Source organism: Pan troglodytes, chromosome 14 (genome assembly GCF_028858775.2).
Source record: "Pan troglodytes isolate AG18354 chromosome 14, NHGRI_mPanTro3-v2.0_pri, whole genome shotgun sequence".
NCBI lineage: Eukaryota > Metazoa > Chordata > Mammalia > Primates > Hominidae > Pan > Pan troglodytes.
In genome coordinates, this window is record NC_072412.2 from 116,888,301 (window position 1) to 116,906,237 (window position 17,937).

The 17,937-nt window shown below is 44.8% G+C and overlaps 1 protein-coding gene across 50 annotated transcripts in view; it reads left to right on the forward strand.

Moving 5' to 3' along the window:
• Positions 1-17,937, forward strand: part of ARHGEF7 (Rho guanine nucleotide exchange factor 7) — a 191,588-nt gene that overhangs the window by 161,749 nt on the left and 11,902 nt on the right. For 10 of the 50 annotated variants that reach the window (XM_054665565.2, XM_016925546.4, XM_063792336.1 and 7 more), the window contains 7 exons: positions 1,791-1,877; positions 4,476-4,554; positions 4,742-4,881; positions 7,348-7,572; positions 10,357-10,450; positions 12,546-12,635; positions 16,315-16,491. In XM_054665565.2, coding sequence (XP_054521540.1) covers positions 1,791-1,877; positions 4,476-4,554; positions 4,742-4,881; positions 7,348-7,572; positions 10,357-10,450; positions 12,546-12,635; positions 16,315-16,491 — 892 coding nt within the window. Of the gene's footprint in view, positions 1-1,790; positions 1,878-4,475; positions 4,645-4,741; positions 4,882-7,347; positions 7,609-10,356; positions 10,451-12,545; positions 12,636-16,314; positions 16,492-17,937 lie in introns of all 50 variants that reach the window. The other 40 variants (XM_054665566.2, XM_016925549.4, XM_016925542.4 and 37 more) reach the window with 9 other exon arrangements.

Consider the following 17,937-nt stretch of genomic DNA (forward strand, 5'->3'; position numbering starts at 1 on the left):
TTGTGAGCTACTTTTTATTCTTGACACAGGAGAGAGGCTTATGGCATGTTAGAGAGGCTTAGAGCTGAGTGTGGACTTGTTGATCAGTTTGATCCAGCTGAAGTCAGTGTGGCCCGAAGCCCACGTGAACTGAAGGATAGATAGTGTGCAGAAAGACTTGCAGGAGTCCTGTGCACACATCTGCACGGAGCTGTATGTGCTTGTCTGGCCAGCAGCTTTGTACCAAGGCTCACTCTCACAGGGACCTGCTGCTCTCAATGCTTTCGGGTCATTATACTTACCTGTGAAAGTATGCTAGCTGACATATGCTTACAGGAGTCACAGTTTTCTTACGGGTTTGGTTTAAGTGAGAGATCAACCCAGATTTTTGGGACGTACCCACCCACACAGTGAAAATCGAGCAGTTTGTTTCATGATTCACATTGACATACATTCAGTGGGTCACTGAACAGGCACCTCTTTTTGAATTTTATTCTACCTTTGCAAAAATAACATGATCAAAACATGCGAAATGACTCATTTTTGAACACAAGACTCCGAGGAGAATAAGAAAACTAAAACTTGAAACTTATATAGTGTGTTTTCCTTTCCACCTGTAAAATATTACCCCTTCTACATAGTCTTGTAGTTTGGGTACCATAAGAAACCATGATTATAAAAACTTCACATCTTTTCAGAAGAAGTTTCTTTTTGAGTCATGCTCTTTTAAACTTTAATCTGTGGAAACATTTCCCAAAGTGTGTTCTTTATAATATTAGATCTATACAGCACTGGTGGGTGTTACTCCAAAATGCTTCAGAGTGGTTCTGATCACGACTGAACGTAATTAGTGGAAAAGATTCTTTATGATAGAGCTCCTCAGAGACTTGGCTGTGAATGTTCCCAATGTATGTTGTGATTCTTCAAGAGGGGAATATAGCAAGTCGTTCTCAGTGACTTCTTTAAAGTACGGAAGACTCTTTTCTCAAGGTGCTTTGCATAAGCCTAATGTTCTGAGGAATATACTTGGGGAAACTAATTCCTAGGACTGATTTCACTTTTTTGGGCCGTAGTTTAAATGTCAACATGTGAAAAGGACTGTGGCATTTTTTTGTCTCTTTTTGGATTCTTAGGAACTTTTTTCTTTCACTTATGGTCTCTTTGGCTTTTATCTTACTGAAGCAAATGATTTTTAATACATAAGTAATACTTTTAAGTCTGATGTAAACCAGGTGATGTTTATGGGGTGGATGAAAACAACACTGAGTCGACATTTGGGAGGTTTGGGAAGTGCCAGGAATTATTAGTAGACCAAAATTGATTTTAACATTTTATCCTTTCTTTAGCTTAAAGACTCCACCTGTTCCCCCTGACCCCATTAAAATTTATAGGTTCTCTCCTTTTTCTCTGAACCAGAAAAAGAAAATTTTAGCTTACCTGAAAATAGTTAATCACAGAGCTGAACTCTTTAACCAAATATAGTTTCAAGATGTTACACAGGCTAATTGTGAGTCCAGGATCTTTTAATCAGTCAGTTTACTTTCTTACCTTTTGTTTTTTGAAGAATTTGGAAGTCCTTCTCTTTACCTATATGTTAAAGCTCTCTCATAATCATATGTTAAGACTTAATACAGAATTTATCATAATTGTTTCCATTTAATTTACCTGATAAAACTTGATAGAAATACCTAAACGAGAAATATCATGTAATGTTTCATAGGGCCTAGTATAAATAAGTGAAGTATTTGTGCTCACATTTGTTAAGTAGATGTTTTTTAAGAAATGTTTTGGATTTCTTTTTTTTGTATTAGGAAAAGAATGAAAGATATCTTCTACTCTTCCCAAATGTTTTGCTAATGTTGTCTGCCAGTCCTAGGATGAGTGGCTTTATCTATCAGGTAAAACACAATTTAAATTTATATTTTATTGTGGATCTGAGGATAATTTCAAACTGGCTTTGAATTTTGTGTTAAATATTACGTGTATCTATCTGTGTATGTGCTGTGTGTGTAGTGCTGTATATTCAGATATGGACGTACAGCTCCTGTTTGTGTTTCGTTGTGACTGCAAGCATATCCTATGTTAATTTCAAAAAAGGAAAGAAGTGTCAACTGTAGAGCAACCTCATAAGGACACAGACTACTGTGGCACAAGTCAGTCTCTGTCATTGCCTTCTGTCGTTTCATGCAAAATACCTTGCTCCTCCTTGCTATGGTTTTATTCTGTGAAATTGGTTCAAGTAGGGCTTGTGGGTTAGTGGGGTAGTGTAGACTAAGATCTTGTGTCAATGGCACGGCACCGCCCAAATGCATCAGCAAACAGAAAGTGATGTAAGGGTGTAAGTAGCAGTGTGTGATCGTTGAACCTTTTTAATTTTTGTTTCCCTGCTTCTCTTTGAGAAAATGTGACAGCAGATTTGAGAAGGAGGTGCAAGGGTGAGCAGGGCCTTTTCTGTTGCGACAGTGGTTTATAGTGGTGGTATATGAAGGAGCTGGTATTTTCGCTGTCTGTCTAGTAGATGCACTTGGCAGGTTTCATTCTTCTTTTTCTGTGAAGTTACAGAGGCTCATATCCTTCCCATCAACTTTCTGAGGACTGGCCAGTCACCACGTAACCACTGCAGCAGAAGCCGCCACTTCGTGTTCTCTGGGTTGCATTTCATTGTAGCATGTGTTGTTTTGTGTTGGCGCAGCAAGGACATTCAAGATCCCTAAGCAGACACTGTGCCCTCACAGACGCTCTGCCGACACCCAGAGAGGACTTGTAGCCATACGCTTACACCAACACACGTGCTTTAGAATTGGTGAATCACATATATAGGAACAGACTCAGGAAAGTAAGGCTGTAGTTTGTTAGGCCACTGCTGAAGAGAGGTGATCTGTGGCTAGGATTGTGCCCACTACAGTTTCCCCCAAACTAGCAGCTACTTCTGTGTTAAATGACCTTGATAAACCTAAATCTCTGTCCTTTCTGGTCAGCACTATCTGGCTTCCGATTTTATATCCCCAGAATCTCATTCCAGTGGCTGGAGGCAGGGGCCTTCTCTAACCTAAGGAGAGAAGAGGTTGTCACTTGTGGCAGGCTTGAGTCTCTGCCTGTGTGGCTGGTGCTTACACTGGATTTGCCCTTGATGTGTTGACAGACTGCTGGAGCTCATCTCAACAACAGGATTTTATTTTTCCATTCTTAGCACAGTGGTGACCCATGGTCTCTGTATCATTGGTATCCGTTTCTACCATTAGAACACTGGCTTTGGGGGATGCCAAAAAGTGTTCGGTCCAGCCACAGTCATAGTGTTCTATACACCGATGTTCAGAGGGGCTAGGTTAAACACAGTTGTGCGGTTTCATTTTCTGTAGGACTTACAGCTGTTAAAGTACTTATATGCATTACGAATCTTGGAAAGGAGTTCACAGTGTGTAGCATTTTTTAAATACGCTTGGCCACAGAAGTGTCCAGCAGTCTCCTCTTCCATCGACCATGCTTTAGGATGAGATTTCTCAGCCTGGGCACTGCTGACATTCTGGACTGGATCATTCATGGCCAGGGGCTGGGGGTCTCGGTGAGACTGTCCTGGGCACTGTAGGGTATCAGCAGCCTCTCTGGCCCTTACTTGCTGGAGGTCTGAGCCCCTGCCAGGTTGTGGCACTGCCACCCATTCTCTGTGGGGGCACGTTCCCCACACCAGTTGAGCAGCACTCCCTCTGGAGGTGCTTGTGTAGAATCCTGCTCCGCAGCTGATGGAGTGCTCCCCAGGCAGCGCGGCCCAGACACCCACTGCCTCTTCCTGCGGACTTGGTGGGCCACCATGTACTGTGGTTTCTGTCAGCTGCGCCAGGATGTTTTGTGTTCACTTGTGACTTGTTTGTAATGATCACTTTGTACCCCCTTTCTGGTATCTTTCTATTGACATTTCCTGTTGCAGTTACCGATTTCTTCTGTTTTCAGGGAGCACTGGTTTGCCAGCCATTTTGTGCATTGTGTGCAGCATTTAGCACAACTACTTATTTTCTGTTTTACAAAGTAGGATGTTATGAAATTCTTGTTCTTGCCTCAATTTCCCACCCTTATTTTGACTTTAAACTTGGAACTTCCTCTGCATTTCTTTATGAGGAAAATACATGGTTCTTTTCTGCAAAAACATCATTTAAAACAACTGTTATACACAGTAGTTTCTTAAAAATCATAATGTGTGATGTCTTTTGTCCTGATGTCTATGTTTAGTAGCAGCTCATCAGATACAGTGTGTGTTTGGGCTTGTCACTCTGTCCCTTGTCGCCAGTTGAGTTTCTTGCTTACAGTACAGTATTATAATTTATTATTTGAGATAAAAATTTTTGTATTATACACGCATCTGCTACAAATGAGCTTTTTTTGGTTCACAAACACAGTTCCTCCACCAATTCTAAAATCATTTAATATTTACTTTAATAATGGTACCTTTTTCTAGAAAAGCACTAATTGTTTTTTTTTTTGTGGGGGGGGGTCTTTTTTAGGGAAAGCTTCCAACGACAGGAATGACAATCACAAAGCTTGAGGACAGTGAAAATCATAGAAATGCATTTGAAATATCAGGTGATAGGCACAAGCTGTGTGAGTGCTGTGTCTCGGGGAGGAAAGGCAGCTTGTCCCCGCGTGCAGATTCTTGCTTGCGTATTTCAGAAGGTGGTGTTTAAGCGCTGAGTGGAGTTCTGGGGGGTGTGCATGCACGTGCTTTTTACCTGTGTTTCCACTCGGCCTATTTTTTCGTTCTCTCCTGTAGGGAGCATGATTGAGCGGATATTAGTGTCGTGCAACAACCAGCAGGATCTGCAGGAATGGGTGGAGCACCTACAGAAGCAAACGAAGGTCACGTCTGTGGGAAACCCCACCATAAAGCCTCATTCAGTGCCATCTCATACCGTAAGGACTTGGTGCTTCTCCTCCTTCCAGACTCCAGGCGTGGCATCCCGTGGCTGAGCTGTCAGCAAGTGATCAGTTGCTTTAAAACCTAATCAATATTTGGATAAAAAGTGCAAAACACTTGCTTCATATTTCTCTGCAGATCTTTGGCCCTCTTCGTGCAGTAGTGAATTGTTTTCCAATGAGTGTTCTCGAGAAACAACCCTGAATTGTGCCTCCTCACGCACAGTTCAGAGGTGCTTGGGTGGGAAGCTGCTTCTGCTCCGTGTGGCCCTAGAAGACTGATGTAGGGGAGTTTTACACTCAACTATAGATGCTTTTTCTGAGAATTTTAACTGTTTATTATGCTTCATTTAAGAAAACAAAAAGTAAATGATTATGATGATGAAAAGGGCCAGACTCATGTTGAAGGCATTAAAAGAATTTACGACACACTGTTGATTTTAAGAAATTGAGATGTCTTTTACTTAGAAAAGCTCAACAAGTCTTTGGATATTTAGAGACTTTTTTTTTTTTTTTTTTTTTACAACTTTTCAGAATAGATGAACACTGAAGCTGCAGTGTTTAAACCTCTCCTGGTGTTTTGTGCTCAAGAAGTTGGTATCGGGTTGTTTTAACAGTCGTCATCTTTATCAAGTAATACGGAAAAACTGGGCAGAGCTTTTAAAGAATGAATGACGATGACACAGGCGTTTTCTGCTTACAGATTTCCTCACATCCTTATTAGGCTATTAGGATCAGTTCTGTCGTGTGCTCAGTTTTCATGTTTTCTTCTTCATGTGAAGGTTGTAGCTCAAGAAGGATTGCTGTACTCTGATATTCTCATCAGAGTTTCAGAGTCCATCTGATTTCTCTCAGCAGTAAAGATTGTAACTACTCATTGGCTTTTAGCTAGCATTTCATTTTTAATGGCTCTACCATTTTAAAATTCTCCATTCTTTCATGGAGATCAGTTTATCCCAGGGACGTGTGTGTACACGTGTGTTTATAAAGAACAGTGGATGAGCTGCTTCACTCAGGTTTTCAACAGCAGCCTGAAACTCTACTTCATACAATTTTATATCAAGTCAGCTTTTCTCTGTGGCCAGACCCTCCGTCTTAGTGTTTCTTTCACTGGTGGCTGGGAAGGCATCCCTTCAGCGGGGAAGGCACTGTGCCTCGTGTTTAAAATGTTCTGCATTCTCCTACAGAGTTTCTTGTGTGGGATGATGTATTCTCCTGTGATCCAACTCTGTCCAGCTGAAATCATTTTCTAATTTTAGCATAAAGCATACTTCCTTTGACTTTTTCAAGAAAGGAGAAACAAAACCAGACACTGCTTTGACGTTGTTGCTAGAAGGGATGTCTTACATAATTTTATCCATCTATACATTATTTCCTATGAAAAGATGACCTTACAGTGGCTTCATAGCATGACCTGCATCTCTCACAATTCCCTCCCCCATGCAGGGACTAGAATGTGATCGTTGCAGGAAGTTGATGCCTTCTATTCTTGAAATTGTGGCATTAGCTGCTGTGGGGCCGTCCCTCTCAGCCTGTGTTTTGAAGGTCGCGCACTTCTTCAGAATGCCGACCCCACTCCGTTTCCAGTTCACAGCGCCACGCAGCTTGTTCTCCCATTAAATGCACCTTACTATTGTTGGCTAATTTGAGGTCATTATTGGCTGATTTTGAGAATGACTTATTTAACTTTTCTCATTTAACTGTCATCGTGATGGAATATTTTGGGTTTTCCAGGAATATAAAATTCATTAATGGCACACCACTCTAAGAAGTTAATTTTTGATTAACTTTGTTTTGATTAAAGTTGAGTTTTCTAAGAACATAATTGGTTTTAATACCAGGGTTTGGCAGTGTTCAATAAAGAGCCAGATGGTAAACGTTCTCTGCTTTACAGGTTCAGGCCTCTTGCAGCTGTACTCTGCCCTTGGAACACAACAGCAGCTTTAGACAGGCACAGGCCTGCCTGTGTGCCAGGAAAACTTTTTTAAAAAACAAAACTAGGCGATCAGGCCTTAGTTTCGCCCCGTACTTTATCACCAGGTGAAGAATGATACGTGACTCGGGGGGAATCTCCTTCCTTCTTAACAGCCACATGCCCTGTGTGCTTTTGTGAAATTCTCATCTTTTTACTAGATGAAGTACCTTTTTTCTATAAACGTTACTCCGTAGCTAATAAATGTGGCTAGTGGATGTGTTTTGAGTGCTAGGGCCCCAGCTAGAGCTGCCCCTCCTGTCTGGGGCAGACGCCGTGAGGAGCCCCACGCTCGGCCCAGGTGGCGCGAGCTAGTGTTTGGCCCCAAAAACTGACTGCTGAGAGCCAGAGATTCGAATGAAATGATAAATCCTGAGGTTTATTTCACATGGAGTGTTTAAAGAGCAGAAGGAAGTGCGTGATAAGTGCCCTTTCGCGGTGAGCACGCGAGTCTCATGTTCTCTGCCCTTCCCGCTCTGTGCCCTTGGCAGCTCCCCTCCCACGCGGTCACTCCGTCCAGCAAGCACGCAGACAGCAAGCCCGCGCCGCTGACGCCCGCCTACCACACGCTGCCCCACCCCTCCCACCATGGCACCCCGCACACCACCATCAACTGGGGACCCCTGGAGCCTCCGAAAACACCCAAGCCCTGGAGCCTGAGCTGCCTGCGGCCCGCGCCTCCCCTCCGGCCCTCAGCTGCTCTCTGCTACAAGGAGGTGAGGTCCCTTGACCACTCAAACAGCCAGATGACGGTGAGCATGCCTCGGGCCCTGGGTGTGCCCACGTGCTGGGCCTTCTGTATACAGCAAAATGCACCCTAACTCCTAGAGAACTGAGAAGGGGGTCTGCCTTGGTTCTCTGGTTATCTGCTCTGCTGCTGAGAGGCCTGTGGTAACCTGTGTGGGAAGGCGATGTGCAGGGTCCCCCTCCTTTCTGCCATGCACAGGGTGGCCTTTACTGCACTTGCTGGAGGAGTGTGCCGCCAGGGGCCAGGAGCTGGAAAGGCGCTGAGCCCAGGTGGCTTTCACTCCCTGTGTGTGAGGCCATCGCTCAGCATCTGCATGCTGTCTGCTGCGTCTAACGACCCCTCCTCTAGGTTGGGGATCCTGTCCAGGAGCCCTGCATTTTGTCATCCAGAAGCCATTTGAGATGAAGAGAACATTTACTAATACAAATGAAAAAACAATTACTTAGGCGGTTTCCCCCTTTGATGCATAAGAAATCATGATGCGGTCTTTGCTTGTCTCTGTTCTCATCCAGCATTTTTATATTTGCTAGGCGCAAATAAAGTACGATTCTAATGAATAAATATAAGTATTAACACTTTCTTACACTTTTACCTAAACCAGCTTGGATGAGGAAAGGAAATGTCTTTAGAAATCTGTTCTGAGAAATACTTTCACCTGAGGAAGCTGATAATTGAGATGACAGTTGTTTTCGTAAGCAGTTGAGCGTGCATGGTGGTGAGGTATGAGGAGTGGTGGTGAGAGTGTGGGTATCGTGCGCGTCAGTGTGAGCAGCAGTGCCCGTTGGTGGGGTGTGAGTGAGCGTGAGGATGGTGACACGCTCTTGCCTGGCATTGTGCCTCTGTGTCTGGTCAAGGCCACATTTGCCAAGGGAACTGGAGCAGACTTTTTCTATATTCTTGCCAGCAGCCCTGGGGGTTTTAAGGCCCATAGGAAAGTACTGTATGAGAAATTAGGATCTGTGCTTTTCATTTTTTGTTCCGAGTCTTTCTTTTTATGATATCTTTCAGGTAATCATGTGTGCAAGTCAGAATTTCCATTTTCTATCATGGGAAGTTACTTGAAGAATGTTGCTGTTCCTTATTGTATACTTTAGTGTGCACAGTCTAAAGAAAAAGTGAGCTACTGCAAGAACTGGTGGAGACTGAATTACTAGGGAAGAAAATTGGGGTAAAACTGTTGGGCAAAGAAGTAGAAAGGGCAATGGAAGGGGTATTGAAGTGAAGATAAACAATTTTTTTTGATAAGTCTGGCTGCATTTGCTTTGCCAACTCCACACTGGGAGAGAAGGGCTCACACCGAGCAGCTGCCGTCCAGTGTTGCTGGGCACCGCCCAGCATTAGCGTGGAGAGTGATCTTGCAGGGTGTGAGAAGAGGACATGGAGGCTCGTGGAGGCCGCTCTGCAGCCCGCTCTGCCTGGCTCTGGGCGTCAGGTGTGCTGTGTGCTCTGTGACCCTCTGTGCCTGCAGGTGCCCTCGGAGCACGTGAGGGGCGGGCGTTGGCTCTTCAAGGCTCTCCATCTCAATTTGCTTCGAATTAGGGAAGCCATGAGCACATGTGTATAAATGTGTCTTCTGGAACAGATTGCTGCTGCATTTCTAAGAGCTTTCCAATTTTTTATAGAAAGACTTTTGTTTAACTTTTTGAAGGTTATTTTAGATTCAGAGTTTGTTACGTGGCTGTATTGGGTGATGCTGGGGTTTGGGCTTCTGGGGTACCTATTACCCAAATAGGAAACATTGTACCCAGTGGGTAGCTTTTCAAAACTCACCCCCATCACCTTCTGCCTTTTGGAGTCCCCAGGGTCTGTCATTTCCATGGTCATGTCCATGTGTACCCATTGTTTAGCTCCCAAGAAAAGACTTTTAAAGATAATTTTAAAAACCAAGCTTTGTTTCCTCTGTTTCCAGCCTGGTTCATTCCATAGCACATCTCATCTTCTGAGTCTTGGTTTCGCGTTTAGCATTCGTGATGGTTTATGTCATTGGGGTGATGCAGAAACCAGCCTTTTTTTGATATCGGTATTTAACACGTGCTTGACAGTTGACACCTTACCTGCTCTGTTGGGACTTGCTTTGCTCACTTTGTTTTTTGCCGTCGTCTTCTGTGCTTGTTTGAAAAGCTGTTTGAAGAGGTAAGGGGTGGGCCATTCCGTTGTGAACACTCTGAGCTGGTGTGCATGTGGCCCCTGCACAGCAGCCCTGGCCGAGCTTGGCTGTGCTCCTGGCACTCAGAGTCAGGTAGCTGAGCACTCGCTCCCTTTTCTTCTCCCTGAAACTTCAAATATTTTCTTAAAGCAATTATTTTTTACTTATCTGTCATTTAATGACAACCTTAGTTTCCTCCTCTCTTTCCAGTTAGCTGTGCCAGGGGATAGGTCTGTCCTAGGGAGCAGCTGCCCCCTCCTCTCCTCCTCCCTCAGGAGCGTGCAGGATGTCTGTGCACACCAGCGCCAGCGTGCCTCCTGGTGACACCTCTCATCACAGGACTAACAGGACCCAAATGGCACGAGGGGTTTTATTAGAATTAAAAAAAAAAAATTAGCCAATGACTAATACTGAAAATGCCCTATTGATTTTTAAAAATTAATGTTCAGAATCTGGTAAAGAAAAATCAAAGTAGGAAAAGGCGAGAAGCTCTTATCAGTGGCTATAATAATTTGGGGTTTTATACCTTTACAGCAGCCTTTCTGATACGCCAGTGAAAATGATTGGCTTTAGAGTATGTTAGCATTTTCTTTTGTCTTTCCCTAGGATCTTAGTAAGAGCCCCAAGACCATGAAAAAGCTGCTGCCCAAGCGCAAACCTGAACGGAAGCCTTCAGATGAGGAGTTCGCGTCCCGGAAAAGTGAGTACCTGCGGTCCGTGTGGTGGAGGACGTGGCCTCCTGGCCACATAGGCCATGGCTTTCCTGGGATGGAGGGAGGCTTGGTGGCTTTCTGAAGACTCCAAACAAAAGTAAGGTCTGCCCCTTGAGGCAGTGATAGGAATAAGCCACGTAACATTTACCCAAGCAAGCAGGAGAAGCGCCTTCGTGTCAGTGGTGAAGCCTCCGTGCCAGTCCCGGCACCACTGCCTTATAGCCCCTTCCTCATCCAGGAGCTGGGGCCGGACCTGGAGGGCTCTCCTGCTCTTCTGGTTCTCCCTCTCGCCTGTAAGATATTCCACCCACACTTCCTGAAGTGCCATCATCTCCCAAAGCACCCTGTGTCTGTTAGAAGCGTGACCTGCTGTGTTCTCGTGTGGGTAGCACCCACCCGTGCTGTTCTCTTGCTGGTCTCTCTGCTGTTGGACCTGTCCTGTCTGCTCCTCAGGCCTAGGGGTCCGACTCACCTCTGGGTTCCTACGTGGCCTCGCAGCAAGCACCTGGCACCTGTTAGGTGCTCGGTAGATAGCTTTTGAATAAGTGGAGCTCTTTTCAGAAGTAAGTGATTTTCCTGGGGGTGACTGCTGGGAAGGGGTGCACGTGAACAGATTGCTGTGGACTGATGGGTGCAGCCCAGGGAGAGTGAGCCAGCTCTGGGAAAGTTGCAGGATCTGTCCTACAGGGCTCTGCCCCGCCCCGCCCCTGTGTCTGAGCTCAGCCTTTGTTGGTCCTTTGCCTTCACTGCTCACTTCCTCCAGCCTCAGGAGGAGGCCCAGCAGCGGTCCCATGTGCCGCGCCACCACTGGCCTCCCCTCACCGCCACCTTATCATCAATCAGCCCAGTGAGGTGACTGTGCTGGGGTGTTCATTCTTTTCTTGTCCTTGTCAGCTGATGTCCATGGCAGTATAAGTCACCATCCTGACTGTCCTTCTCCTTAGGTAGTCCAGGTCCCTGACCACCAGGGCCCCTGATGTGATGGTGAGGCCCTGGGGTCTAGCGATTGAAGTGGAGCTGGTGCTGGACGCCTGCTCTGTTGCTTACTGGCTGTGCCGGGGCTTCTCTCTGAGAGGGCTGTTCTGTGGGCCACTTCCTTCAGCAGATCCAGGGGCAGCACTGAGCTGGGCCGGGGGCCGGCTGCAGCTGAGACCATCGTTCATGGACGCGTGCTTCATCAGCACCTTCATGGGCTGGGTGCGAAGGATACAGTGTGGCCGAAAGAGATCCCTGTTCTCATAGAGCCTATGTTTTAGTAGGAGGATACAGACAAGAAACAAAACAAGTGAACAATGTGTGGGCCATGGAGTGCTGCAGAGACCCAGTGGGGAGGACAGGTGGGAGATGCGGTGCCAGGGCGCCATTTGAGCAGCCTCCTGGGGCTGAGGAAGCCAAGCAGGTGTCTGGGGAGGAGCTCTCGAGGCCTGGTTGCAGAGACCCTGAGCAGGAACCCCAGGCTGTGCCCAAGGGACAGTGCGCTCTGTGGGCCCGGGCTCCCCTGGCAGAGCGGGAGGTAACACGGCACCCTGAGCAGCAGGCAGCCAGAGTCCGGTTCCATAGACAAGATGATGGGCCTGGGTTTTCACAGGACCACGGGCTGCCGTGTGGGGAACAGACAGGCACGGATGCCCACGTCGACATTGAGAGTTGTCGGCCTTTTGTTTTCGTCTGGCTGGCATGTGGAAACACGAAAATGTTTTAATTTTCATTTCTTGTTTCAGCGAGACTGGACATTTTTTCTTAGAACTCTTCTTGTTTTGTGACTTCCTTATTCCTATCTCCTGTCCTTTTTTCAGTTTGAGAGTGGGGATACTAATTTTCTTACGGGTTGGTAGGATAATCATTATAAAGTTAGGATGTTTGCCGTTTTTCCAAATGTGTTGCAAATATTCTTAAAAAACTGAAAACCTTTTTGAATATAACTCATGAATTTTGTAGAAAACAGTTATCTGACAAGAAAATCAAGGGCAGATTATCTTACTTGGTCACTTTGGTCGAGTTGATGTCTGCATTGCATTCGTCTCGCCAGTTGCACTAGAGGCCTTTCAGTTCGACTGTGAACTGTTGCGCATCTCTTGACAGGCACGGCTGCTTTGGAAGAAGATGCTCAGATTCTGAAAGTCATTGAAGCTTACTGCACCAGCGCCAAAACAAGGCAAACACTCAATTCAAGTAAGTTTAGCAATAAGGCCTGGGAAGTGTGGTGGTTTATTCTGTTTAGTTTCAAATTACGGTCTGAAGGCACCTGTTGTGGTAGGCCCCTTGCACAGCCCATGCGCCTGACCTCCCAGTGAGTGATGTTTCAGTCAGGGGTGGCAGGCAGGACAGCAGCTGAGCTTCAGGTCCCTAAATTCATGCAGCTGCGTCTGAGCTGTGGGCACAATTGCTGTGTGATTTTCTAGATAAAATTATACTAGGAAATACTTAAATAGAAGGTATTGCCAGAATTCATAATGCTTTTGCTAAGAGAAGACGTGTTTAGAAGATAGTGGAAGATTAGTTCAGTTATTTCAGCTATTTAAACTGTTGGTGTAGTACTGGAATTTTTGGTTTTTATTTTGTTATTATTTTTTAGTTTCTTAGAAATATCCAAAATACAAACCTTGAGCAAGGTTTCTTGTAGCCTTTCTAAAAAATAATTCCTTTTAAAAATTTTTTGGAAATTTACAACTAATTCAGCAGATTTCAGAACCACAGGATTTACCTGTGTCTGATGTACGGTGTCTTAAATGAAAAACTTTTTTCTATTAAGGTGGCTTTTTTTTTTTTCTTTTTGGAGACGGAGTCTCGCTCTGTCACCCAGGCTGGAGTGCAGTAGCGTGATCTTGGCTCACTGCAACCTCTGCCTCCTGGGTTCAAGTGATTCTTCTATCTCAGCCTCCTGAGTTCCTGGGATTACAGGTGCACACCACCATGCCCGGCTAATTTTTTTGTGTTTTTAGTAAAGATGGGGTTTCACCATTTGGGCCAGGCTGGTCTTGAACTCCTGACCTCAGGTGATCTGCCCGCCTCAGCCTCCCAGAGTGCTGGGATTACAGGCGTGAGACACAGTGCTCGGCCCTAAGGTGGCTTTTTTTCTTTAAATTTTTCCTCCGGTGTTGCCAGTGAAGCACAGCAGGGTGGCGGCTGATGCAGCGTGCCTGTCATTTACCCTGCTGGCATCTGCGTGCCCACAACAGCTGACATGTGGGCACGTGCTGCTGGGGCCTCGGACACCACAGGTGGTCCTTTTGAGAACTGGATGATTTCTGTATTATCTCAGCATAGAAACTGATGTATCCTCAAATTTAGGACTTGGTGCCCTTTCCAGCTCGACTGTCACTTAATCTCACTTGCTCCTTTTGTTAATCACCTGCAGTGTGGTGGTTCCAATTAGTGTCATGTATTGTTTAATGCTGAGAAAAGGAGAGAGAGGGAAGAGGACTTCTTAACTGCTTTAGTTTTTATCAAAGACGGCTACAGCTGTGAAGATAGGATGAGCAGGGTAAATCCTTCGTGGAATCTTGATTATCCAGAAGCTTCTTTTTTTTTTTAACCATTTTCAGTATTTTACTGGTGTCGTACCATATCCCGTCTATGACATTAAGACTTTTTGCCAAGGGTCAACACTGTTGGTTTTTTTGTCCATACTTTAGTGAAAAATATCCATTTGTAGTGACTGCTTATCAGAATAGGAGAGAAATAGAGAAACGGAAAGGCCTGGGTAACCCATCAAAAGGTGGAATAAATATGTGTATAATCACACAATAATGTCTAAGTACAAATTGTTGTGATGAAAGGTACTACATTTTTATAATTTGATATTGATCATGTTTTAAGTAATAGGCTATAAAATGTGGCCATAAATTTTTGGATTTTGAATTTGAGATTTTTTTGTCATCTCAATTTCAGTTACTTGAAATAAAATTTTAACCAAGTAGTCTCAGATGAACAGACCAGGTTCAGTTGGCTGCCCAACCGTGTCTGTGAGTTCTGCATTTGTGAATTCAACCAACTGCAGATAACTACTCAGAAAAAAGAAACAATAAAAAGTAACAATATAACAGTAAAAAATAATACAAATAAAAAATAATTATACTTATAACAGCTATTTATATGGCATTTACATTGTATTAGGTACTATAAATAATTTAGAAATGACTCAGAGTATATGGGAGGTTGTGTGTAGGTACAATGCAAACACCATGCCATCTTATATCAGGGACTGGAGCGTCTGAGGATTTTGGTGTCCAAAGGGAGTCCTGGAACCAATCCCCTGTGGGTGAGGGCCGACTGAGGGCTGAGCTTTGTATGTGTCGTAGTGCCCACCACATTTCTTCATGACCAGGGTCCTGTGATACGCTGCGGCTTCACAGCCCCTGGCTGCCTAAGGGGAATGGCCCACAATTCCTTTTCTTTTCTTGTCACATTGCCTGTATTCTGTATTTCCATTTCTACTGTGCAAGAAAAGCATTGAACGATACACTGATTTTTGTTTTTAATTCATATTATGGGCAAACCACTCTGGGGCTTCAGGGAGCTTGCAGTCATATATGCCCTTTAAACCTAACACTCAAAACTAGGGAGTAATAGGAGAAATTGCTCGCTTGTGCTGGAAAGGTGGTGTACTTACTCAAGGTGTCTGGAAATGGGATCATAGTGAAAGCAGCTCTTTTTACGTTAAATGCTTAGTAAAACGGGTTTTAGAAGGATAATATGTTTTACCTAAAATGCAGCTCTGTTCAATACACACATTTGGATGCCAAGAAGATTTTGTAAACCAAACTTCCTTGGTATTGATTTCTAACTCCAGGAAGTAACGGCCCTCACAGTCTGTTATGATGTAGTTCTCGCAGTCTGAGAACAGAGGTCAATTTGATAGAAGCAGGAACAGGGAGGGGCCAGGGCTACTGTGATTTGCCTTCACCTAGCGAGGGGCATCCCCGCCTCTGCACGGAGGGAGACCCTGGCGGCCCAGCCTGCCTCTCAGCCCAGGTGCCTGGCCATGGGCAGTGCTCATAGTTGCCAGCCACTTGTGATTATTTCTCTCCTGACATGTTGTGCCACTTCCTCTGTCATTCTCCTTTTAACACTGGGACGTTGCCAGTTCATGTCTCTCTTCCTGACAGCAGAGGGTCTGCATTGGGGTGGCCGGCGTTGCCAGCAGACCCAGCTTCCCACTGCACCCTGCCTGCGGGCTAAGCTCCGGCGCGCCCTGGGAGCAGGGGGTGGGTTCTGGGGCTGTGGGCCCTGGCCAGTCCTTTTCTGCTCTCTGAGTTCTCACAGTGGTTATTGATTGATCAGGTAAGTCCAGACCCACTCTCAGGTTTATGGTCTTGGCAAAGAGCCAGCTGAAAAAGCCCGTCAGAAATCCTTTGAAATTATTTTGCATTTGATACATCTGTTTATTGATAGGAAACAATTTTTAATTAGCCACATAAATGGCACCTTTCCCAAATGATGTCCTAAATGAGACTATTTGTTAATTGAATGTGGAATAGAATTTGTTAATTGCCACATGTCTATAGAATAATCTTTTGGACATGGGTGTGATTTGTAAAAGATTTCTTAAATGAGGGCTTTAGAGCAATATCTTTTTTTAAAAAAGCAGTTTGGAAACATTGTATATTAGGTTTAATTAGATAATAATCGATCTAGTTTTATTCTAAGGGTTTTGCTAAGTTCATTATTATGAAACCCAGCCATATATAAGGAAAAATATGCATTGTTGCCAATTTTTAACACTATTTTCTCTTTCCCTTCTCTTCCCATCACCTTTTGCTTTTGTTCCATGTTTTGGTTGTGGCTCTTCCTGTCGTTCTCCTCCTCACCCCCTGCCTGTCGCGCCTGTCCCTCCGCCCGCCCGTCTTAGCATGGCAAGGCACTGACCTGATGCATAATCACGTCTTGGCTGATGATGACCAACCAAGCCTAGACTCCCTGGGGCGTCGCAGTAGCCTTTCTCGTTTGGAGCCTTCAGACCTCTCGGAAGACTCTGACTATGACAGTATATGGACAGCCCATAGTTACAGAATGGGTTCTACATCTCGTAAGAGCTGTTGCTCATATATCTCTCACCAGAACTAATGCACTTCTGAGCTTTTCTTAACAAATGCTTGTTGTATCGCAGCCTGCTTTTCTTAGATGTTTTCTTGCTGTTCCTTGTCTCTTTTATGTGATATTTTAACAACTTTTGAGAGTGTTCCTGATATTTCCCATTGTACTTTGTGGAGGCTTAACTGCCGATGCGAGTATACATTCGAATGACTGACTGTTGGAGGGGGGTGGTGTGTTCACGTGAGCCTACATCCGAGGGTGCTCTTCGTAAGGGGTAGTTGTTGTTTTATAGCTCCAAATGGTTTTTTTGTTCTCAGTGTAGCAACTGTTTGATTTCTTTCTGGGTACAGCTGTATGAACACTTTTCTATTTTATACTGAAATCACACAGGTTTGTGATCTAAGTGCCAGAACCATGGAGGAGACTCTGGCCTTATCTGTAGGGACCTAAATTTTTTAAGTGCTATGAACACTGATCAAGTAGTTGTGGAGAGATGAGAAGAATATATGCAGCAAAGGTGCTGTGAGCCCAGTTCCAACGGCTGTGTTCTGGTAATCATGCAGAACAGCATGTGGGCTCTGGGCCTTGGCAGGTGCACAGACGGGCGGGCGTCACGTGTGTTCAGAGCTTGTCTCCACCTCACGGCTCTGTGCTCTTCCGTGTGCTGCGTTGTGGCCGTGAAGTGGGAGCTCTCCTTTCCAAAGGCAGAGCTTACTGTCATGGCTCAGATGTTCACTCGCATCTTCACCCCAAACTTCCCTGAATTGCAGTGATTTCTGTTATAAGGCACATAGCAAGCCTGTACCACTCTACAGTAAAATCTCTACACTAACAGTTTAAAGCCCGAAAGCTGAAGCATTCAGCCTCTGCAAGTGTAGACTACTGGACTGTAGTAGAGGCATTTGGAATACTTAAAAAGTCAAGTGCTGTGGCTTCAGTTCCCCCAGCTCCCCACCCCTGACATCCATACTTATGTTGTCTGGAAGAGCCATGGACACATCATTATTTTCAGCAACCAGCTGCAGTGAAACTCCATTTACAGCAACCCCATAGTATAAAACCGCAATGCCTCATTGTAATGGGATATTGAAGTTCATTGAAGAATTACTAGGTTGCCATGTAGCTCACTTATTTAAAAAAAAAAAAATCTCCCCCATTTTCCTGGGGTTTGTTGTAAGGAGTTTTCACTGGCCTCACTCAGACCAATTTCTGCTTCAAAAAGCACTGAATGTGACTTGTTGCATTCAGTTGTAGCATCAAATCCACACCTAGTCATTGCTTGAGGGGCCAAATTGTGTTCTGTCCCATGCACGCTCTATTTGGTGTTAAAATGGAACCTTACGGTTGTGTTTTAAGTATTCATTGAAACCAGCTTCAGAAAACAAGATGCCATAGTAAATTGAGAATAACATTTTTTCCTTCTTCAGGGTGGCTGTAA